This window comes from Gouania willdenowi, chromosome 10 (genome assembly GCF_900634775.1).
Source record: "Gouania willdenowi chromosome 10, fGouWil2.1, whole genome shotgun sequence".
Classification (NCBI taxonomy): domain Eukaryota; kingdom Metazoa; phylum Chordata; class Actinopteri; order Blenniiformes; family Gobiesocidae; genus Gouania; species Gouania willdenowi.
This window is the reverse complement of record NC_041053.1, coordinates 24,163,822-24,188,493: the sequence shown is the minus strand read 5'-3', so window position 1 is coordinate 24,188,493 and position 24,672 is coordinate 24,163,822. Positions and strand designations below refer to the sequence as shown.

Sequence of the window (24,672 nt, the reverse complement as noted above, 5' to 3'; positions counted from 1 at the left end):
TGAATTGTTAAATCTAGTACCCCTGCAAAGTACTCCTGTACCCCTGTTTGGGAGCCACTGCTCTACCCTACAGCGGGTTACCATGTTTCAGTGATATGAGTCACTTCTCTTACCTACAGTACTCTGTGTAACTCTAAAAAAAGCAGCCATGTGGCACAGACCTCCTGCGTGGAGCTAACATGACAGCCATGTGCTCGTTTAATTCAACACAAGCCTCAAACTACACGTTGGTGTAGCCGTCGTTTTTTTCAGGGAGCCAATCAGCAGCGTGATAATGGCTTGTTGGCTCATCTCCACATGTGAAGTGAAACTGTTAGCAGTGCTGAAAGACTTAAAGAGGTTGCAAACCTGAGCAACACCTGTCTACCCTGGCACTGTGCACCTCCTCGCCACGGTTACAGCTGCCATGGCGGCAGGACTGTGGTTACCGAGGCAACGATCTGTTTCTCTGCCAGTGATGATTGTAGCTCAGAGATGCTGAAAGGCTCCTGGAAGATGAAGTGGGATTTTTTTTTTTTTAGGTATTTTGTAATAATTTGTTTGCCAAGAAGGAAATAGCTCATTTGGAACAGTTTAATATGGCTCGTGGAAGTTCTTTGAAAAAAAATGCAACATTATGCCAATGTCAAGGATAAGATTTATAAGTGCTTTCCATTATCATGAAAAGTGATCTTGTGTTTAGAACAGCTTATTTAGTTATTGGTCCACGTTTATGGTATACAAGTGAGTGATAGTGTTGAAATGATAAGCAATAACATGTATAAACAAAATGAATTTCATTTTCAGTAACCGATATATATTTTTATATGAGGTTCTCCTTTGTTGCCATATCCCCATAGTCTGATAGCAAACCCCCCCGGTGGAGAATGGAGATATGACAGGTGGGGCGCGACAAACAGGAGGAAATATTTCACTCTAACCCCCAATTTCCATTGGATGTGGGTCAGCTGCGTTACGTCTCCGACACACCAGCGGAGCTGATAGGTTCCACTTTAGTCTATGTGTTAATTTCCACCGGGTCCGCAGCCCTACGGCAGAGAGACACAGGATTTCTATTTCTGGCGGATGTCGGAGCCCAACGCAACAACTCAGCCCAGAGCAAATGCAGTGAAACAGGAAGTTAAGCACTTACTAAACAATAAAACATCTGGTTACTTTTCAAAATAAGACTCTTCAGATCATATTTCATCATATTATCTCTTCTCTGATGGCTGTGGCTTAAACATGTGGCTCGGACAACAACAAGAAAAAAAATGTAAACTTTATATTTTAATAAAATATTTAAAACATGTAACAAACAAAAAAGCTGTGAAACTAAATATTGTAATAGATACATATATGTCTGCAAAGTGTTAATGTGTTTCCCTGTCACCCCTTTATCGTTATTTATCTTTATTAATTAATTTATGTTTCCTCTCCTTTCTCTCTCTCTCTTTTTTTTTCCAATGACACTGTATATGTCGTTCTATCTATTTCTCTGGCTCTATTAACCACATAAATGCCCGTCTGTATCTGTACTTGTTTGTGAATATTAGTGCACTTTATTATCGTATGTCATTGTAATTCACTATTTACTCGAGTGATTATGTAAATATCTCCTCTGTCCCGTGATGTCGGCCAGACTGCACCGTGGCGCACTCACAACGCAACCAGTGGGGATTGCCGGACGGCGGACAGCGGTGCAAAACCGGATCAGAGCAGTGACGCAGCGGAGACGTATCCAGTGGAAACCCCGGGTTAAACCAACCAAGATCATTAACGCTAAACAAAATGCCTGAACACAAAAAAGTCATAATGAGAGGTCTAGAAATTCAAAGAGCAATAAATTATTAGACTGCATTAAATATGCGACCAGGAACAAAATCTAACATGGAACTAAAGTTCACCTTTGTTCAAAGTGGGGAACACCCAACAAAGTTTGAGAACCACTGGCATAACTGGAGTCAAAATTTAGAGGACGGATGTAGTTTTGCCGTGAGTGAAATAATTCATTGCTTGCCTGTGATGTTACAAAGATAGGCCAAAAAAGAAGATACACTTTATTTCAGGAGAAGGCAGAGAAAACAGTGTTATACCAAATAAAGAAGAAGGGAAACATTCAGTGTTTGTTTGTCTGTTCGCAGGATTAAGTCAAAAGTTCTAAAGTGATTTTAACAACATTTTAAACAAAGATGATGATATGGAAGATTCCATAAAAATTTAGAGGGGATCCAAATCAATGTACAGATTAACAAATAAAAAAAACCCTATCTTTAATCATAGGAAAAATTTCCAGAATCCTGGACGGTAAGTCCTTGGTCGGTAAGTCAACCAATCTTTATAAAATTAGACTCAGTTATGTCGGGTTACTTCCTCAATTAGTTTCATTTGGATTGGATCCGTATTGCACATTGTATTGCAATTCTTCCACAAAATGGGGGTGCTTATATATTTCGTTATTACCGGTAATAGGGATAGGAAATTGTTCCAAGCCTTTAAAATGTGAATGATCATGATCAGGATCACTGACCCAAATAACTGCCAATAGCTGCCAAAGAGGATGTTAGACGCTTTGCATAAGTTTGCATTTATGGAGGTTAAATGGCTCTTGTTTTATATGTGTTTTTAAACAGTCATGCCAAAGAAAATTTGCAGATTAACTGTATGACCCATGCGAGAGGTGAGGTGAACAGCAGGAATCAAGCAAGAAAACCACTTGTGCATTTTGCACAAGCCTATCAAATATAAATGATTTTGAAATGTGGGAGAAAGAAAAAACACAATTATACTCCACATAACAGTTTCTAGGGCTCTACGCAATGCAATCACTCCAAGCACCATAATGCTAAAGCTCCCATGCTACACCGTCATACATTGGACATTTGTATATTTAACAAAACAAACATTAAAATTGATTTTTTAAAAAAAATTATATTCAAAGGTTGATAACTTATTTAACAATGCAATTGATCATGGATAAAACACCAATCCTGCTATAAAACTTTTTTTTAAATTTGAAGATACGGTGTATCATTTGAGAGAATATTATTAATAATTATCTTTTATTGAGTTTAAAAGTGGCAACCCTAAGATTTTCAAACAACAAAAAACAGGTGAAAAAAAAGCTAAACGACAGACTGAAAACATATTGATTAAATGTGTATTACACATTCAACTTTCAATGGAAATGTTGACACCCCATGATAGGTAGAAGAAGCCACTCCTTGTTTGATGAATAGATCTTAATTGCTTTAATATTATATCTAAAAAAAACTACTTTTTGGTTGTTCTTTTACATAGACAGCAATCATGTGACAACAACTAAACAGAACAATGTGTGCTTGGCGCCCAGCCTGAATCGTACTAAGGAAACCAACCATGGAGATCTATGAAATGAATGAGTCGATGATAGATCTCCATTTGGATGGAATAACGTTGACCCAAAAACTTTGACAAAGTTCTTAGAAGTTCATCCACTTCTATGCCAATCATAAGTAAAATGCCAGAAAAAAAGACTAAATGCGGAGGGTTGATTCATCGTGTGCTGCTGGGAGTCGGAGGCTGATCAACATTCAGTGGATCGTCTGATGACGCAAGACACAAAACACTCGAGAACCACAAGATATGCACGCTTTTGATGCCTCCTAGAGCTTCTTTTTTTTTTTTTTCTTGAGTCAATTTTTGATTTGAATTGTGAAAAAAAAAAAACATGGTGTGTGACCTGACAAATGAGGTTTTCAATGTGTTGCATTCAAGCATGTCATGAGCTCGAGGCAACGATAAAGCTTTAAAGGGATGTTTTGAAGAACTTCCAAGTGACATGTGACATCTGTGGGCAGAAATACAAGCGTCTGTAAATACAAGTTCAATATTATAACTGTGTGTGTGTGTGCGTGTAATTGTGATAACACATATATTTAAAATTCACATGAAAATAACTTAGCATGTAATAAAAAAATAAATAAATAAAATTGAAGCTGTGCACTGAGTCCCAATTTTCCACCATCTTTTTCCAAGGAATGAAGGAGTGGATTTGCATTTGTTGTGGACAATGAGTTTGGAGCCGTGGGGAAGGAGGGGTGAAAACCCCTGAAATCCTGAAGGGACTGATATTCACACAACAGGAGGAGCTGTCACAAGCAACTCACGCAACTCACGTCCTCCCCGCTCTCTGTTTCCTGTGCCCTGCAGCTGTTCCTCTGCTTAGCATGAGCCAAATATCAAATGACAGATGTGTCTGTGCCGCCCACACAAAGAGGGCATGTTTGTGACAGTTGCTGCTGGATCTGAAGTTGAAGATGATGGGAGGACGCTACGGGGTGGGGCGGGCACCAACTGGCTAGAAATCTTTGAGTGTGAAATTACAGTTTGATTTGCAACCAAGGAGGGTTTTATACATATATGCATGACATTTATTATTTTTTTAGAAAGATTGTACATCATTTTTAAGCCTCTGATGGATTAAAACCCTTTCATTTTGACAGATGTTTATAAAAAAACAAAAAACAAAAAAAAAACATTTGATCAGTACTTTTCATAACAGTGAGGTAAGGGATTGTATAAAAAATGTCCGATTGTCTAAATCAGGGGTTCTCATCTGGTCTCACCCTGGGCCACCTACATTTTGCGACAGTCATTAAGTCGCCACCCACTTTTTATTTATTTATTTTTTTTAATTCAACCAACCAAATTTAGAATTTCTAAAATAGCAGTTGAAAACACACATATTAATCTTTTATTAAAACATATATCCATATATTTTCCCGTGCAACATGCATTTCACAGCATGCCTGTCAAAAGAAAAGACATCAAGTATTTATTTATTTTTTTAATTTTTGACTAGCTGTCCGCAACCCACCCAGTACAAGTCCGCAACCCACTTTTCATTTCATTTAATTTCATGTATTTATTTATTTGAATTAGGACATCACATATTAATCAATGTGTCAGCAAACGGCGTTACCATAAATATGGCAGAGTTAGCACGTTAGCTAAATTTAATCCCTTGTCCTATAGGCAGGTAAAGGTAGTTGAACAACAACATTCAACATTGAGTTCAGCAAAGTCACACAATGAGGCAAACATTAAACTGACTGACGACAGAAAACATGATACCACATCTACTAAGTACAATTAAAAAAAAAAAAAAAAACAAAAACAAAAAAAAAACTATAGTTAGAAATAAAAGATCCCAAGACAAAAGTGGTCCCGACCCACCAGTTGAGAATTGCTAGCCTAAATTAGTATGCCTGCCTCCCAGCAGAACACAGCAATCATCTCTGTGCAGTGTATAGTGAAATAGCGCTGCTTCTTCTTCATTTTGAAAGAAAAAAAAAATCTATGCAGCCAGATCAATTTATACTAAATGTCGTCACATACAGTATGTATTTTTAGTTCCATACAAACAGGTTACATTATGGTACATGGATGCTGTCAAATGTGTGGTTCGTGGACATTTCTTTCCTTACAGAACAAAAGCCAAAACATCTCTGCATAACCTTGATTGATACTCAAACACATTCATGCCGACAAGAAAAAAGAAGAAAAAAGAAGAAAAAAAAGAAGAGAGAAGAGAGAAGAAGAAGAGAGAAGAAGAAGAAGAAGAGAGAAGAAGAAGAAGAAGAGAGAAGAGAGAAGAGAGAAGAAGAAGAGAGAAGAGAGAAGAAGAAGAGAGAAGAAGAAGAGAGAAGAGAGAAGAGAGAAGAGAGAAGAAGAAGAAGAAAACGTGTTTCCACTACGTCCCTCTCATGGGAATTGCATGCTATACCTAGCTATATTAAGGTCAATTGCACAATGGGAAGGTTACAGCATCATGGAGCTGGGTTAAACTGGAAATGATTTGCTGATGTTCAGACATGTGCTATAGGACATTACCAGTGAACAAACCAGGTGACTTCCTGAAAAAGTACACCCTTACATATTCTCTTAATTATATAAAGTTGTATTTGCATGTTGGTAATAATTCAACTTATATTAAAAAAGAAGCTTTACAGTCTACAGTCGAATTTAATTTGCAACTTTTAACCAATTTCTGTGGTTTTTAAAATCACATTTTACCACCTTTTCCACCATATTTGGTCACTTTTAACCCATTTTATTTCTGAATAAAACAAGGATTTACATCTTTAAGATGACTATATACTACTGTATGTTAAAAAAAAAAAGTGTATTATTATTTGGGCCAATTTTTGCTCATTTTTTTGCAACGAAACCTAACCTAATTTCACTTTTTCGATGAACTCTTGTCTCCTCATTCCTGTGAGCGTCACTGTGAACAATAAGATGCTGATTTCAACTCAGCTTTTCCACACTAAGGGATAACCTTAATGAATTATATCTAGTCACAAAAGGATAAATCCTAGACGTAGAGATACAGTATGTCCACACTGTCATCCAATGTCACCTTAACCTCATACGACTGAAAATACTTTAATCTCTTTAAGTTCCATTCATTTCAATAAAGGTGGAACTGATTTCCTTTTCAAGAGTAGAACAACGGGTAGACCCAGTGAGGTACATTGTGTTTGATGACAGCCAATATGATTCATTTTCACATTTGTCATTTATTTGTGAATGTCAGGTTCATTTTTCTGAAACAGCTCTATATTTTCATGGATAAATGTCTCCTAATAAATGTCAAATCAATAAAAATGTAAATAAAAATGTTGATTCAGGGGTGATTAAAATAAATTACATAATTCACTTTGCATTAATGTTGCCACTATATCAATTATGTCACATGTCACTAGGGATGTCCCGATACAACTTTTTCACTTCCTATACAATACCAATGTTGCAGCCACGAGTATTGGCCGATACTGATATTGATCCGATGCCACATCAGCACAAATCATACATACTTTTATTACTTATTTTGTAGTGATGTTACTCAAACAGAGAACAAAAGTTAGCAACTGCCTTTCTGTGTGGACTTTGCATGTTCTCCCCAGTAAAAACTTGTAATAATTGTAGTTGCTGAAATGCCCTCTATAAGAGTGTATATGTTTGTGTATCTATGTGTTGGCCCTGTGATAAGCATATATAGGTGTAAGGCACGACTAAACCCTCAGCTGGAAGCTAATGCGAGCAGGAAATAGGCACCAGCAGACCGCCATGACACTGAGTGCAGGAATAAGTGGGTAGATAATAAGAATGAGTTAATGATTGGTCTGTAAAGCCTTGGCTTTTACTTTGATTTCACTCTGAAGTAGAATATCAGTCTTTTACCCAATGGACTGCAGATATATTGAAGTAAGAAAACAGGAGGCACATATGAATTACTATTATTAAACCATAATAAAACACACACAAACACATACCATAATATATCTTCACCTGGACCGGATTACCTTCGTAATCACAACAACTCAAAACAAGAGCCCTCAGAGAGGACAGACCTCCGCTGAAGCAACAAATATCCTCTTTGCCAGATATTGGCAGTTATCTGGATCACTGATCCTCCTGGTCATGGTATAGTACCATGATTATTCACACTTTAAAGCCTTGAAAGAAATGTCTATCCCCAACAATACAGTAGGTCTAAATGTATGGAGACCCACGTTTAAAAAAAATAAAAAAATTGCAACAAAATGTGCAATCCGGATGCGTCCAGGATGTAAGTGGGTTTGGTAACTGAGGAACCAACCTGACATAATTGAGTCAAATTTCATAAATATTGGTTAATTACAAACCAAGATATAATTTTTTGAATTTTCGCCAATGTTGAGAGGGGATTTTTTGAAACTGATACAGAATCAGTATAATGATCCGGATCCCCTAAAAAAAATGTATGGAATATTTCATGGCATAAAGTCTATCTTTGGTTAAGATTTTGTCAAAATACATCAAGTACTTTTGACTTAATCCAGACAAACAATTTAGCAGAGGTAATAATTTCCAATTTCACCATGCTCATTCTCACTCTCTTTACCCAACCCCTGTTTGTCACTTATATTTTACCAGATAAAAAAGTCATAAACTATATTAAGTTGCAAACCTGAAATAGGGAGCAAGTAGGTCAGAAAATGGATGGATGGATGGTATTAAAGGTGCAGTCCGCAACTCTCAGATCCCTCTCTCCCCCTCCATCCCCACTGCACTCTTGCCCTGCCTCCAAACTTTCCAAAGTCCCTCCCTCAGAGGAGCTAACAAGCTAATGTTTGTCTGACAGCAACGTCACAGTAATATAACATGCTTTGTTAAAAGCATATTACTGCAGCGCTTCTCTCTCTCATTGTGCACACACCTCAGCAGCAGCAGCAACAACACAGTGTCACTCACAGCAGCCCACACGGAGGCTGCTGCACGCACATGAACAACACATGCACCACAGAGTTCTAGTGTAACAATTACAAATAAAACAATGCAAATCAAACAGCAGTAATAACCTTTCAAGCAGAAAAGTTACTCCTCCAGACCATACACTGTAAGAAAGACGGCGCTCCAGGTCCGGGAAAGGGGCGGGTACTGTGAGCAACAGCTATCAGACAGTCCATCAAACACAATTCTGGCTCTGATTGGTTCTTTTTGCTCTGTCGCGATGCACTGTGGCAATCTGCTAAAGGCTGCAGGAGCAGCAGGAGGATCTCAATGAGCCTGTTTTTTTCACAAACTACTAGTTTTGTGTAAAGCTGTCCTTACTGTACATAGTGACAGCTTTAGCAAATATGACAAAAAAGTCACTTATAAGAGTTGCAGACTGCACCTTTAAGTTGAAGGTTATGTCATTTTGTATGTCATCCTCCACAATGCCACTCACAGCCAACAGGTGGCATGTATTGAAATAAAAAATTAAAGCATGTTAAGGTCCATCTGGTATTTTTAGTTTTTACTTTCAGGGTAATAACTACAAAATGCCTCCTTCAAAAACAATGATCAATTAAAAAGCTGCTATGGTGATTTATACATGAGACAGTCTGGTATGTAGTGTGGGCTGGTGAAGAGCCCCTCAGGTGATGGGAAGGGGTGGCCTCCTACACAAGCTCTACAGCGCAGCATGACTCACAAAGCCCCATCAATCTCTCTGTTTGCAGAGGACACGGACCCAGGGGATGAAAATGAAGCTCATCTGCATGAACGTTTCAAGATGTGACTGAGTAAGAGCGTATCACCGCGAGAGTTGTCCTTCCTAAATCTCTCCCAAAAGGCATGAAATCAGCTTGAGTGAATTCATGCCACCGCACACGTCCAGAGACAACTAAAAAAGAGATTATTTCATGGGTGCATATACTGAGGAGCTTGTGAAGAAGCTTTTAGAAGTGGGCTGGATTTAGCCCCAGTAAATTCACATCTCTACTCTGCACATGTTGAGGTGCTGCCTATTACAAACAGCTTTAGCTTCCCAAGCTCAAGTGAGATTCACGGCGTGATGGGAGCAATAAAAAAAAAAAAAGGCTTCTTTCACTTTTATATGCAGATTGTGTGGAGGAACATTGAACAGATGAAGATGAAATATTAAAATGGGGAGAAAGAGTCATGCCTTTGGGGAGAATTGTCTTTTAGGGATTAATCCTGGATTGGACAGGTCACACTTTTTCATATCTTTACATCAGGGATCATTGGGACATATTTATCTGGTGACATTACTCAAACCAGGCTAATGGAAGTTAAACTAACAAGAAGAGAAAAGAGCAAAAATGTGTTGAAAATGTAAGTAATTGCAGACAGAAGACAAAGAAAGAATTATGTGTGCCTCTGGGGGGAGATAATGGGGAGATGAGGAAAAAACAGATGCCAGTAGCACAGTGGGGAACATAGAAATATAGATCGCTCTTATTCCCTTCTAGTAATAAAACAATGGAGCTGCATCGCCTCATTAAATGAGTAATCGAGGGTGTGAGAGCCCTCCCCCGGCACAGAACATGTCTCTTGCTCTATTTTCTGACTCTCCCTCTAACTCCGCCTGCTCAAGCTTTTGTTTCACCTTCGTTGCTGCTTCTGCCCAGGTTTTCTGATCTGGAATGGCTCGTTCTTCTGAATGAACGCTTTCCTGAGTATTGGGTCACAAGCCCTGCCCAGGCACACTCCTGTCAGGGGTACAGAGAGCCCAATTATCCCCTCAATAACCATCTCTTCACAATTATCTCTCCATCTGCCTCTCAGTGTCGAAAGGTGCGGCGGGACGATGAATGCACACACTTAGCTTGAGAAGTGAGAGGTGAAGAAGTTGGATGTGTGTAGCAAAAGGCAAACACACAACCTGAATGCTTCCTTGACTTAATTCATGTAAGAAACACATTATTAGGTTAAAAAGATTGACAAAAAGTTTTACTAATCATTAGAACAATGACACCAGTGTAATGTGTGGTCGTGCAATGGGAAATGGTCCATCTTCACTAAATTGGTCAAAAGTAAGAATATATTTAGAGAGCAAATGATTTTCATTGTTGGATGTTTCTACCACCAATGTGTCAGCTATGGATCATTAAAATACCCCTCCTGGCCAGCAGGGGCAGTAGGTAGCTCAAAAGAAGAGTGGCAGTCATGTGTAGAGTGATGCTGAAGTCCCTCAGGGCCTGTACTGGGAAACTGGATGAGCTAACTTTTGGGATTTACTCCATGTGTCCTGTACTACGATGCTTCTTGCTGGGGTAAATCACCATGGTAACTTAAACTGGTCAGGACTAAGGCTGAACAATAAAATGCATTTGAGATATTATCACGATATCATAAAACGCAATTTTCTAATCGCAAAGGCTGCATTTTTTTTTTCTTGTCCTGTCTTGTACTGTACTGTTAAGTTCAGAGAGTGTTTTCGGAAGTGCAGTCCACATGTTTACATGTTTTAGTTATGTTGACGAGGTAAAGCCACAGATTTGTTTGCTTTATTGTTGTAATCTGTGTTTTAAAATTCACATTTTATATTTATTTAAAAGTTTAAATAAATCTGAAATTGATTATTATGAAACCAAATGATTTATTGCACAATACATGACAAGAGGCCCTTGAAAGAATAATCGCATATTAAATCGCAATATTGAGGAGAAAAAAAAAAATCGCAATTAAATCGTTCAGCCCTAGTCAGGACCAAGTTAAAATGTGGAAAAGAGCTGAGTGAGTATTAAAGCAACCGTCTTGTGACCAATCAGTTGTCTTGGAAAATGAGCTGCCCAGGAATAAACGCTCTGTGATTGATAAATTAATTTATTCATATTAGCTGTTGACAACGCTAAAAGCCTCAGTCCTGTACGAAAATAAAGGCCTTATAAAATACAAATATTGTCCACCTTATCATGTAGGCTGAGTTTGCACCCAAAATGAGGGGATACGTGCATAGAAATACATCTGTGCTGTAATCAAGTAAGTCCGTTTAATCTCTGATGCATTATTATTGCATAATCTCACAAATTTACACATTAGTCATCAATTATCTGCCTGTATTCCTTCCTTCCCATTTTTGCTGCAGAAACAGTGTTGTTTTTGGTCTTGATGATGGATTATGATTCTTTATATTATTTAAGAATTGTTTCTTGTGGTGACATAAGTTGCTTTGCACGGTTTCTCTGTGTTTGGGATTCGTCAGACGTTGCAATCTACACCCGTTTTATGTGAGCACACACACATTCAGGTTGAAATCGCCTGGCTTAAGCAAACATGTTGAAAATCGGGTTTGTAGTACAGCTGCTCTGTAACAGCAAATGTTTGGTTAGGTGAAGCCCGATAACGGAAAGTTATACCAGAAATCCTTAACCAGCTTTGTAGTACCTCAGTGTAAGAAAGAGGAAAGCGAGAATGCAAGTTTCCAAAGCTGCTATAATGTTGTGACAGAGCAACACTGGGCTCATTCTGAGACATGAGTCTAATATTGCAGGGGAACACAAGTAAAACTAGGAATGAGTGCCTTGAGTGGTGTTTAAATCCAACTGGTGCCTCAGTTTATCTGGTGACTGTTTCTGAGGCGACTTTCAAACCAGCTGGGCTCTTACATCATTTTTAAAATGTGACCGTCTCAAATAAACAGGTCATCAATGATATTATATTAGCGTTCATTTATAACAGGCCCAGGTGTAAATTGAGAAGCGAAAGAGATCATTATTCAACATTATTTGTGTTTTGATGAGCTACAATGTTTCATTTAGTCATTCTTAAATTTTGGAGTGCTGCAGGTTTTTTTAAATGTAAAAAATGGTTTGTAAAAAAAAAAGTTTGAAATCAACTGCTGTAGAAAAACTTTCCATCACTGCTAAATGTTAAAACAATTTTTTGGCTTGTGCTTTTATTTTGAAGGGCCTTTACATATGCAGCACAGTGACATCAATTCAATTTCACACCTGTAAAAGCTTATAGTCATAAATTGTTAAAGATAAAATTATGTTTTATAAAATAAAATGTTCTATCTTGCAGATGAAAACTTTAACTTTAGTTATTCACACTGCTTGACGCGATGGTTTAATCTAAATTCTTGAAATACTGTCCTATGTTACCTTTAAAGGAGAAGAGAAAACCTTCACTGTTGACAGGTAACAAGTTGATGATAATTAATATGCTACGACTCAACAAACTTGAATGATGTTGGTGAGATTTATTTGGTTTTTTTTCATGAAGTTACAAACCAATCCTGACACTCATATACTAAAACCTTTTTAGGAGTTTTTGTTTTTGGATTAAGTCCTTGCACCGGGCACGAGCACGTACAATGGCCTTATGTAAACATATCACCAGAATGATTGACAATTAGGAGGACCAATAGTCTTGATGATCCACCTGGAAGTTGAAGCCAAAATTACATTGTCCACAATACCTTTAATGTGCACATGTGATGGTAATTGTTCCTTTGGGTTTGCTCGGCTGGCATGAAATCCATTAAAGGTGCAGTCTGCAGCCCTTATAAAAGGGACTTTTTGTCATATTTGCTAAAGCCGTCACTATGTAAGGACAGATTTACATCTAACTAGTAGTTTGTGTGAAAAAAACAGGCTCATTGAGTCCCTCCTGCTGCTCCTGGAGCCTTTGACAGATTGCCAGAATGCACCGCGACCGAGCAAAATGAAGCAATCAGAGCCAGGATTGTGTTTGATGGACTGTTGACAGCTGTTGCTCACAGGCCCCGCCCCTTTCCTAGAGCTAGAGTGCCGTCTTTTTTACAGTGTATGGTCTGGAGGAGTAGAAGATGGAATTGGTGACTTTTCTGCTTGAAAGGTAATTACTGCTGCTTGATTTACATTATGTTTGATTTGTAATTGTTACACTAGAACTCTGTGGTGCATGTGCTGTTCATGTGCGCGCAGCAGCAAGTGACACTATGTTGTTGCTGCTGCTGCTGAGGTGTGGCACATAGAGAGAGAGAAGCGCTGCAGTAATATGCTTCTAGCTGAGCATGTTATATTACTGTGACGTTGCTGTCAGACTAATCTCTACTGCATTAGCTTGTTAGCCCCTCTGAGGGAGGGACTTTGGAAAGTTTGGAGAGAAGGCAAGAGAGCAGCGGGGAGGGAGGAGGAGAGAGGGATCTGAGAGTTGTGGACTGCACCTTTAAGTCTTTTACAGACGTGAGCTCTGGTATGTTTTCAACACTAGCCTTATGCTGTCAGTATAAACACACTTTGTCACATTGTTTACTAGACTTGTTGCTCATTAAAGTACATAAAAATGTCACCAGAAGCAGGTTATGACAAAGACAATAGGAAGCCTAGGTTCCCGTTTCTGTTGCAAAATAACAACAGCTGCCATCATCATGCTCTCATCCCTCCACTCAGCAGCGCAGATTCAGGTTCTACTCTCTATGCATGTTGTTTTCTAATTGCCAGCCTTGCACGTCTCAGCGCAGACTTCAACATCCCAGCTGCAGTTGCCTCCAGAGAGCACAGATTTGAGTAAATACTTGGTGGCCTTGTGTGAATGCTGACATAGACTCAGAGCTGGCTCAGACAGACAAACAGCCAATAAGGAGAGAAACAGGGACATGTTGCTCACAGCTGACAGGAAAGTGTTTGGGACTAAATGAGATATTTGATAAGGATATTATTAAAGGTTTGTTGTCTCGGCTGCTGATGCTGAAATCACTGATCTCAATAAGGCTCGGGGTGTCCAATGTGTGTTTTTTGAGAAAATGGTCATATGAGGGTACGGAAATTAAATGACAGGTTTCCTTCTATCTTCTACCTGGCCTTTTGTCTTTCCTTTCAGTAGCAACACAAACACATACAACACAGGAAACAATCACTGCCCCCTTCTGCTCTGCACTCTATCACTCTGCTGCTCGGGGAGCAGTTTTGTCTGATCTACATTGATTGCTATGGGCCGTGCTCCATCCCTGGTGATCTGCAGCAAAAAAAGAAAAAAAAAAAAAACCCAAGGCTTCTAATTCATCAAACCAACACCTGCCAGACTTTCCCCCAACATAACTAAATCTACTTTGTTTTGACAACTTTCTTTGGTTTTCGCAAATGCATTCCCAACTTAAACGTCTTTTTCAATAACTTAAATGGACAAGCATGCACATTGGATGCCACTCGCCACAGCTCAATGATGACACCAGGGCTGCTACACAGAAAATACAATACTCCACAGGCTCAGTGACACCAGCCAGCAGGCCTGAATCTGCATCTCAATATCCCTTGCAGGCAAAGCTTTTGCTGGCAGTCTGATGTGGGCAGCTGTTTGTGCTCTGAGTTGGAAGAAAGTGAGGCAAAAAAGTATTAAAAAAGAAACAAAAAGTGGCTTTGGGGAAGATACATTTTTTTTCCTACATATTCTTTGTCCTGGCAGAACCCAATATGCAAAGTTTTAAGCATCATTGTGCTTTAAAGAGGTTCCATTTTCTTTTTTCTGTCTGGTTATTATTACATATTTATGCTCTTAACTCCACGGAGTGATAGCTTTGGATGTGCCGCATTGAATAATACATTAAATGCATCTGCTTGGGCTTTATCTCTTGTTAGCTATTGTGTGTGTGAGTGAGTGTGTGACCACCGAATTTCACAAAGCAGTCTCACATGCTTGCACACATTTCTGTTTAGCAGACAGACCATGATATTACACTGATGGTGAATTTAAGCGAGAATAACTTTGCAGGAGACACACCGTCTCAGACGTCTAAATCATTGTTTTTTTTTTTCTCACAAATGTCAAAGGAAAAATGTTGTTTTTGGTGGTTCCTAAACAAAAAGGGAGGGGGGGGGGTTCCTAACCTTCATTCACTTTCAAGGTTATTAATTATCTTATTTGTTAATATTAGCTCAATATGAAGCTGGAGTTTATTGCAAGATGTTTGCTTTTGTTATCTATCTTTTCTTTTCTTTTTTTGAGGTTTCCTCCAGTTTGGGCAGTTTTTTTTTTTATGATGAATTGGAATGGAAATATGCACCTGCCATCAGTCAAATGTGCTTAACCTCCCAGGCAGTGGAAGATAAATAAAAGTGGCATTAATATATTTGTAATACCCAAACACAGCTTATGTAGCTGCACAGAACAGGATGAAAGAAAGATGCAGTTATTGATGAAGTTGAGAGATACTCAAAGAAATTGTATTGCATTAGTCTCGTATCAAAACAATATTCAATCCTATTTCAATTGAGAGTGAGATTGGTTGGTTTACAGTTAAACATGATTTGCTAGTGTTCATTTTTAGTCACTAACTTAGTCTTTGAAGCCTGAGAAAAACTTGTTCACTTTTTTAGTCCAATGTGAAGAATTTACACAATATTATTCACCACAGAGAGCCTCCCTTTGGTTAATTCAAGGTTAACATCCATCGAACATCTTCCTCCTTCTTCTCGACAGCCATAAACCTTCTCTTCTCTTTTCTACACAGCTTCGTCCGCAACACCCTTTGTCTAATACATTCACTATCTCGCTTCTGCACATGTCCAAGCCACCTCGATCGGGCTTCTCTGACCTTAATCTCTCGACCCTTTAGCTGTTGCTCTGATGGACTCTTTTTCTACCCTTGTCCATCCTGGTGACTCTCGAAGAAAATCTCCACCTCTAACTCTCTGCCACCTAAAGCTCAGGTGTTCGTCGTTCAGACAGAGAAAGTGTCTGAAAACAATCACTGTAGCTTAAACAACAAACTTTGAAACCTTCCTTTCTTTCCTTCTGGATGAAATCCTTCTGTCAATCATCATGACACTCGCCGACATCCGCTCCAATGTGTCGGCAATCTTAACTTTGCCGTCGTCTGTCATCTACCTTCACTATTTCTACCTACGCCCTTCATCTGCACCTTTTAACCTCTTTCACTCTCATTCACATTTGTATGCCAGTATTCCACACCAACGTCTCTGCAATTGTGCATGGTGACTTTCTGCCTGATACCATGTTAACATTTCCACCACATTGCAAACAGGTAGGGGCTGAGAGTGGATGCTGGTGACGTGTAACACTGACCACTCAAAAGTGTCTCACTGTATTGAAATGTGTCCTGCAGGGGGTTTTATGTACTTCTCTGCCTTGATTACTTCACAAGTACCACAGTGCCTCACTGAGCTTACTCTAACATGCTTCCTCTACTTTCACAAAGACCCTCTCCATTATTAATTTATACTTCACTTTTGAATTTCATCACAATGCAAAAAAGGGGGATAAATGGGGAGAATGTTTTTTTTTTTAATTTTTTTTTTTAATTAAGTTATTGGGACATGTACTTTGGAAATGGCCTGGACAAACTGATTGAGAAGCAGGGCAAACAATTTAAAATAAAGTCATGTAAAATAATTAAAAAAATAAGTAACGCTTCACATATAGCTGGATAAGTTGTCAGTGCAAGTAAGCTTGAATAACAATAAATCAAGATGTCAGAACGGGTCATAAATGTACTGTGTTGCGTACTTTTGCGAGTTCACTATTTCAGAGGATTACCTTTCATAACCACCTGCAGCCCTGACAGCTCATGTTTCATGCTCTGTTTGCCATCCCAGTCTCAACCACCAAAGCGTCCAAAACTGATACATTCTGCAACTTGCTTTGGTGTGATTTTTTGACTCATCTCACTCTTGCATGTAACCTGAAGAAACAGCACCTACACATTGCACGATTACTCAATTCTATGCACACAAGCTCCTTCTCTATTTATCGTGTTCTCTGCACTGTCACCATCTCACCTCTATGACCAGACTCTGGTTATTATCATACAGATAGTAATGAAAAACATCTGCATTAAAATAATAATAAAAAATTACACATCATATAGGGAAAGATAAGCAACATTTCTTATCTGAGCATCATTTTACACATGATCTCTTCCAAACCACCTCTCCCTGCACACGGGGCCATACCTTTTTATTGATCCAGTCATATCTTTCCTTTCGGCATGCCTAAAGGGGACACAGCCTCATTTCCATTCTCATGTGCTCTATTGATCAGCTGAGGACTCGTCTGTGCAGTGCTCACTTCATTTATCGTCACAAACTCATAGGTCTTATTTCCAGTCTTCTTAAACTCACTCTCCAAGCCACTACCTGCGTTCCATCGACAACAACAATCTTCTCCATGAACACTAATTAGTTTAAATGAAAGGTTGATTACCTGTATAGCTAAACAAGGCAGGAAATCAAGAGCAAGTTAGTGATCCGGGAAGACAAATCTGCATCTAATTTTGAGTTGCAGTCTGAAATGTAACATATTGCAGAAAGTGGCAGAAAGACTCAATAAACAGATTTTTTTATTCGTCCACTAGAAATAGTCCAGGCTTAGTGAAAAAAGCCACCACACGTACAACATCAAAGAGAGTAGCAGATCATATAGGCATGAGCCGGCAGCCACTGTGACATGAAGCTACTGAATCAGTGATGTGCGCATTAGAAACCAAGTCAATAGCAGATTATGGTAATGTGATATCTAAGCCAGTGGGAACAGTGACTAATATTCTGTATGTACTCACATCTGTGGCAGTTATTTTTACCTTCAAGAACATTAGAAATAAGTCCATCCATGAAGCACTTTTTACCGAAAATATAACATATGAACACTGAAATTGGCAACAGCCAAAAGGAATACCTGCTGTTTCAGACACTTTGTGCTTCTTATTCCAATCTCTCAAAAAGTAAGCAAAATGGGTTAAAAGAATGATGAACACAGTGAATATGCTCAATGAGGGTGGCCATTTTTATAACTATCCTAAAGACTCCACCAGAGGACAATATAATGAGTTCCTTTGTCATCAGCTCACCATTGTTTTAGCCCATAACATCTTTTGTTATTTCTTTGCATTGATTTCCCCGTCAACTTTGCCTTTTTTTACCCAAAGCCACCTTCCAAAGTTATCAATTCCAACTAATTAGGCAGGTGGCAGTGAATGTGTATGCATGTGTGCGTGCGTGTGTGTGTACCGTGTGTGCGTGGTAGGTATTGATTCTAGAGGAAGTGGCTGGTCATAAGAGCCAGCTGATTGAGTGACATCCTCATCCGGAGTTTCATTCATCCTGGTACACAAGGGCCCATTCACGCTGCTGCTTTTCACACTCGCCGACCCCGAGAGCCCCGGGTGCATTCCCACACTCTACATGAGGTGAACTGTCACTCGCTCAAAATCTCCTTCAGAAGACGGCAGAATAGCTAAACCCAGATGCACACTTACATGGAGACTAAATAGGTATTCAAGACCAGGCTGGTTTTTCTCGTTTGACTCATTATACACGACCCCCAAAGCTTTTTTTTTTTATCTCCATCGCCTCCTCGTCCGAATCCTTCTATAAACTAAAAATGACACTCAGGAGGAAGAGTTGTCATTTCCGTTTTCTGTTTTGCTCTGCACGTTTCCAACATGCTGGATCCACAGCCCAACATTAATGTGCAAAAATGCTAATGGCATGAAGTGAGCAAAAAAAAAAAAAAAAAGCATATGTAGGTATTTGTGTTGATAAAGTGTGTTACGTGAGGAAGTCGTACTAATTCCAACAGCTTTTGTGGAGAGTTCGGCTAATTAACTTAATTAAAATAAAGGGGGGGAGAAAAAAAACAGACGTTTCACACATTAGCAATTTGACTCCTCCTTTTACTGTCTAATGTGTGTGCCTCACGCTGTGACAAAGACATTAATTTAACACCCTCTTCCCCCTCGACCAGCACTGTCCACCACCACCATCCGCCTCCCTGCTGCTATATATAGAGGTTCCATGTTTGATCCAAAAATGACATTCCTGCAAATCCTCGCTGTGCATGCTTTCTTTTCACATTCTCGTCACACTTCCTGTATGAGCAGAGGACAGTCTCATTAATGAGGGCATCCAGGGTGTGTTTACATTTCATTACACACCTCTCCCTTGCTGACGGGCCTGAATGGCTCACGGGTAGGGTTTGTGATGGTTGGAAGGACGGTTGGAAGATAATCTCCACAGCTCAAATCAAAAATAAAATCTTACCTCAGGGAAGAATGTAATTTATGAAACGTGTGGCGATGTGGAACAAAAGATGTTATATTTGTGTGACAAAGCAAATCAACAGATGTCTTACCACAAATTACGCCTGCACCGTATGCTTTACTTCTGATCCAAACATAACAAAGCTGCAACAATCACCTTCCACCAAACTATGTGAGTCAGGATAATGTTTGCATTGCATTAGGTGTCCTAATACACCTGTTTATAGCCGACATTAAAGCACAGCAAAAGGAAATGAAATAATAAACTGCGCTACAATCCCAAGGCGGTTTGGTAGTGGAAGTTGCAAGGGACTGGATGTCCAATAATCAAATGTTTGTCACTGAGGCGATGTTGCCCACCTGCTAGAGAGGCAGACACGCAGCCATCAAAAATTCTGTGTGTGTTTTGGCGTTTGGTAAAAATGGAAAAATAATTGCAGAGGACTAATGTAAAATCTAATCAGAATACAAACGAAGAACATAATCAGAGACAACAAATTAGACTGAACTTGATTATGTTGATGAGGGACTGAGGAAGATGTCAGATTAGTAAAGTTCATAGACATCCTATAATAATAATGCTTATGAATCGCTTTTGAAACTTCTTTGTACAGGTCATAAATCTTGCAGCTATACTTTCTACATTTAAAATTCATCACAAACACTATTTGTAATGCAAATGCTGGCTTAGATGTATCTGTTTTACATTCAGAAGAATAAAAAAAAAAGAAACACAGGACTGTCTTATCTTTTTTTTATTTGTGCATTTGTGTGCGTCTGTTATGGTTTAAGGGGGCGTGAGGTTAATGGTGTGTGTTCTGCAGGAGGACGATAATCGGATTGTGATCCGTGGCTAATTAGGAATGCGTTTAGAGTTGTTTTCCTCCCTCTTTGTTTTTTAATCGCCCGCTAGCTCTGATTTGCGCTTTGCCTTTTTATTTTCTATAAATAAAGAGAGAGAAATATATGCACAGTTGGGATGGAAAGCATGCAGATGTATTTAAAGCACATAGATGTGAAAAACCCTGGTGTTGTTTGGATGCTGATGCAGATGCAGAGGTGGTGTTTTTATATTCCCCATTGGCAGCTAGCGCACAAATCATGCACCAATCACTCACGGATAAAATGAGCTATTTGCGCACGCATGCACGCAACAGTTAATGAGATAACCGACACTTGCTTATATGGAAGCCCAAGAGATTTATAATTAAATAAATAAAAACATTTTGAAATAAATACCATTTTGATAAATAACCGACAAATATATAATATGGCCATTAAATTGTAAATTAAGGTAATATTATTTAATGTGTTTTATTATTATTTAAATATTATTATTTTATTATAATGAAATATTTCATAATGATTACTTTAATAATGTCATACTTTTTCAAAAAATAACTTATTTATTTTCCAAGATTTTATCAAATGAAAAAGTCAATTTTTATTTAATAATGTCCTTTTCCACCATGCCCTTTTTATTTCATAATGTCGTTTTTCAGCAGAATGACTTGGTCTGTCAATCAAAGCTAGTGGGTTGGACCTCAGCTTGATCCTGTAAGATCGATTAGTTTCCCTGGACACCGGTCATGGCCGTTCGCAGTGGTAGAAACGAGGTGTAGCAACACATTAAAATGAGAAGGAATATACAAAAAAGTATGAATAATAATACAAAATAAAGCAAGAAAAGTGCTGTGAGATGTGTATTAATTTTGAGTGAGGGAGCGGGTGTGTGTGTGTGTTAAGGCCTGAGTCCAGTCCGACGCGGTGACCGGGGCAGGGAGCGAGATTTATGTTTACATTGCAGGTAGTTAATAAAGTACAGCTCTCAAACACCAACGCCACCTGTTGTTTCTGCGCGGTTCCACTTTTATATGATGTCTCCGGGATTTAACACTGGAAGGGGAGCTACATTCAGCTCTGGAGAGTAAGGCTCTCCCCTGTGTCCCCCAACCATGGTTAGGAGATGAAAGTAGAAAAGGTTTCAACAAGAGAATTATAACTTCCACTCGGTCCATGAATGGATAATAATCTGCTTTTGGCTTGCAGTTTTTTGGCGTCCATAGGTAGTCATAGCAATCACAGAAGAATGTGTGTTGTAACAAAAAAAACTATAGATCGTTTACATAAACCGAATGGATACTATGAAAGTTAAGGTTACATTTCTCATTAGAAATGTCATCAAAACATTTCTAAAGCCAAAATCTATCTTGAAATAAGGAAATTTGCCACTAAAATATACAAGATGTCCGCCATCTTTTTCATTGAGGAGTCAGCAGTCACGTGACGTCAGTCCGTTGAAAAGACTGGGCGGAGCACGAACCCCTTTGAACACCAACCTTGGAATGATGTTTTTTCATTGTAAAATGTATGTATATATGTATGTATGTGTGTTTGTGCTGTGATGTGTGTTTTGTTAAGTGTAAAAAAATTAAAAAAAAAACATGAACCCTCAGTGTTGAAAATGAACGCCAAAGGGGTCACTGACTCTACGGGGTCCTAACCGATCGTCAATATGTGATGAGTTGGGGATGAGACTGTGTTGCACTCAAACGTGTGACGCACTCGTGGCGCTCAGGCTTCTCAGCATTAGTGATAAGGCTCCACGCTTGAATCGATACTGCGAGTGCTGCTGCTCATGTCTGTGTAAAGGATCAGCCAGTCACTTAACTGGCTCCACCTTATGTGCTTTGATTGACAAGACCAAGTCATGGTGCTGAACAAACGACATTATGAAATAAAAAAGGCCATTGTGGAAAACGATATTATGAAATAAAAAATGACTTTTTAAAAAATGTTTTTTTTTTTTTTAATTTCATAAAATCTTGGAAAAATAAATAAGTCATCTTTTTTTTTTTTTTAAGTATGACATTGTTAAAACAATCATTATGAAATATTTAATTATAATAAAACAATAATATAGAGATATTAAAAAAAATAGTAAAAACACTATTCAAAATAATGACCTTTTTTTTTTTTTTTTTTACAATTTAATGGCTTTATTATATATTTGTCTGTTATTTATCAAAATTTCATTTCTTTCAAAATGTAGTTTTCATGTATTTAATTTCATTAATTACATTTTTTGGGCTTCCATACGCCAGATCTTCGCCTGCGTGCGTTTTCATATCTCTCCACTGAGCTCAAAGTTGATCAACAGATTCAAAAGCAGGATGATAATAGCGCGTTTCCATTCAGATGATATTTACTCACACGCATATGTCATGGAGAAGCTGTTTCCCATTTTAACCATATCCACCTGCGGCACCAGTTTGGGGACGTCCTGGTGGTGCGAAAGGGCGAAGCGAAAAACCTCATATTCGTGCGATTCAGTTGGGAACAACCCTCCTGTTGAACATCAAACATTGATGAGAATTTGAAGAAGAAAATGTATAAATATATCATCGCAAAAGACACACGTAAAAGACACAAGTAGAAAGTGTTATTGTTGATTTAATGGCTTCATTTTTGGAGAGACAAAGGGCTCTGGTGCCCGTGCGTAAATTCTCACCTATGTGAATGTTACTTGGAAAACTTGAGCTCGATCCCAAGCACATCCCCAGTAAACTGGTGTAGAGGATGGTGAGGCTTCGCTGCATATTTCCTTTTGCATTGGCGAAGAGAAGAAGAGCCGGAATCCAAGCATAGGTTTGTCCGTGAGGTGAAGTTTAAAAATCCTCCGATCGCCTCCAGCCAGAGCCGCGTTTTTTCAGCACCGACACCCGATGGAGAGGAACGACTGCGGTGAGGTGAGGAGAGGAGGGGAGGAAGCACCTTTCACTCTCCTCTGCTCCGTCTGACGATGCTCTCCCGTCCTTGGTTTGTGCTGCTGTGAGAGACAGTGAATGACTTCAGCATGAGCTGCACTGCAAAAATCATGCCCGTCTGGAAAAGAGGCGCTGATTCCTAATGACGAGCGAACCCCGACCCCCCTTTCAAAACAAAAGACCTCTGCACATTTAGACTAGATGAATCCACCTGTTTAGTACAAGCACGTGTGATGCACAATGTTGATTAAAAAAAAATACATTTTATTCAATCTGAACCCACGGAAAAAGTCAAACGCTCTCCCCAATGAAAGGTGTCACAAACGGAAATAGAAACAGCCATGTACACGTGCGTTACCTGAGTATAATGATTGGGTGATTTTTTTTTTTTTTTTAAATTTAATTAAATTTTTTTATCATTAAATCATTGACAAATACGTACAAGAATAAACAAACGTGACATTTTCCAATCTATAAAAAAAAAAACCACACACACACACAAGAACGTCCCAAGGGAAGATCATCTCAAAGCAATCCATCATTTGCTCAATTCACTCAAGACCAAACAGCAGCATGGTAAACAAACTAAATAAAACAATGTAATGAAACAGGGAATATCGTCCGTGCATATCTGAAAAGGAATGGATGATTTTTGCTGTGCACGTTTGGAGCGCACAAAATACCAACACATTTTGTGAATAATGTGTCATTTCCAAACACTAAACCGCGTCATAAAAGATCATATGTCTTTAATGGCAACTTATTTTAAATTTTCTACCAATTACTGTACTTGAACACGAATCAATAGCATACCTGTATACAATGGGGGGGAAAAACAAACAAACTTTATTTCATTACCTTAAAAATAATTGCTAGGTATAGGAAGTTCATGATGATTGATATGGGATGAATATCTTCTATACAGTTGGTCCATAAGTATTATCATAACTAATGAACAAATTGCAATTATCAACATTAAGATGTATAAAAACTGTCATCAATGTGTAAATGGGGACAACTTTTTATATATGTTCATTAGTGATGCAATTAAGAACAAAGCAAATTGCAAAATTGATGGATTTTATTTTATTATAGGACAATAATGTGTTTGAAGCTAAAATAATATAAGTTTTGGGTTTGGGTTATTTTGAGCAATTTAAAGGTATCATCTAGACTATTGGTTCTCCTAATTGTCAATCATTCTGACACGAGGCCGCCGTACATGCTCGTCCCCAGCTAGTTTCCACTTGCTGCGCATGTGCACTAAATGTGCGTTCACACTGAAAGCGACTGGAGTGACTGAAGCGACTAGATTACATTATCTCCCCTCACGCAACGTGACTTGCTTGATTTGAGTGACTAGTCAAGTGCCAACTCCTCCAGCCGTCACTGTGTGTAGAGCCGAGGCCGCAGCCCCTCCCACTTGCTACGGTGAGACGGCTGTAGCTGAGGTCTGCAGCCAGAACTTCTTGAATTTACCGGGGCAAAATTAAAGCGGTTCACTTTTTGAATGAGTCTACTTCCTGCGTGAACTCATCCTTTAGTAGCCAGTAAGTTGATCTACTTAAACCGTAAAAGTGGCGCCGTCTATGATATAGCCAGAGAAGAAGTGATCAACCCTCTCTCTCC

General features: G+C 38.7%; 1 protein-coding gene across 5 annotated transcripts in view; it reads right to left on the bottom strand.

Annotated features, from left to right (window-relative positions):
• gria1a (glutamate receptor, ionotropic, AMPA 1a) overlaps window positions 1-23,179 on the bottom strand; it is a 98,083-nt gene extending 74,904 nt beyond the window's left edge. For all 5 annotated transcript variants that reach the window (XR_003674900.1, XM_028458918.1, XM_028458922.1 and 2 more), the window contains exons 1-2: window positions 22,788-23,179; window positions 22,490-22,624 (exon numbers count right to left, since the gene is read on the bottom strand). Coding sequence is in view for 4 of the 5 variants with exons in the window: in XM_028458918.1 (XP_028314719.1) it covers window positions 22,490-22,624; window positions 22,788-22,875 (223 nt within the window). In the remaining variant the exon portion in view is untranslated. The remainder of the gene's footprint in view (window positions 1-22,489; window positions 22,625-22,787) is intronic.
• Between the last annotated feature and the right edge of the window lie 1,493 nt (window positions 23,180-24,672).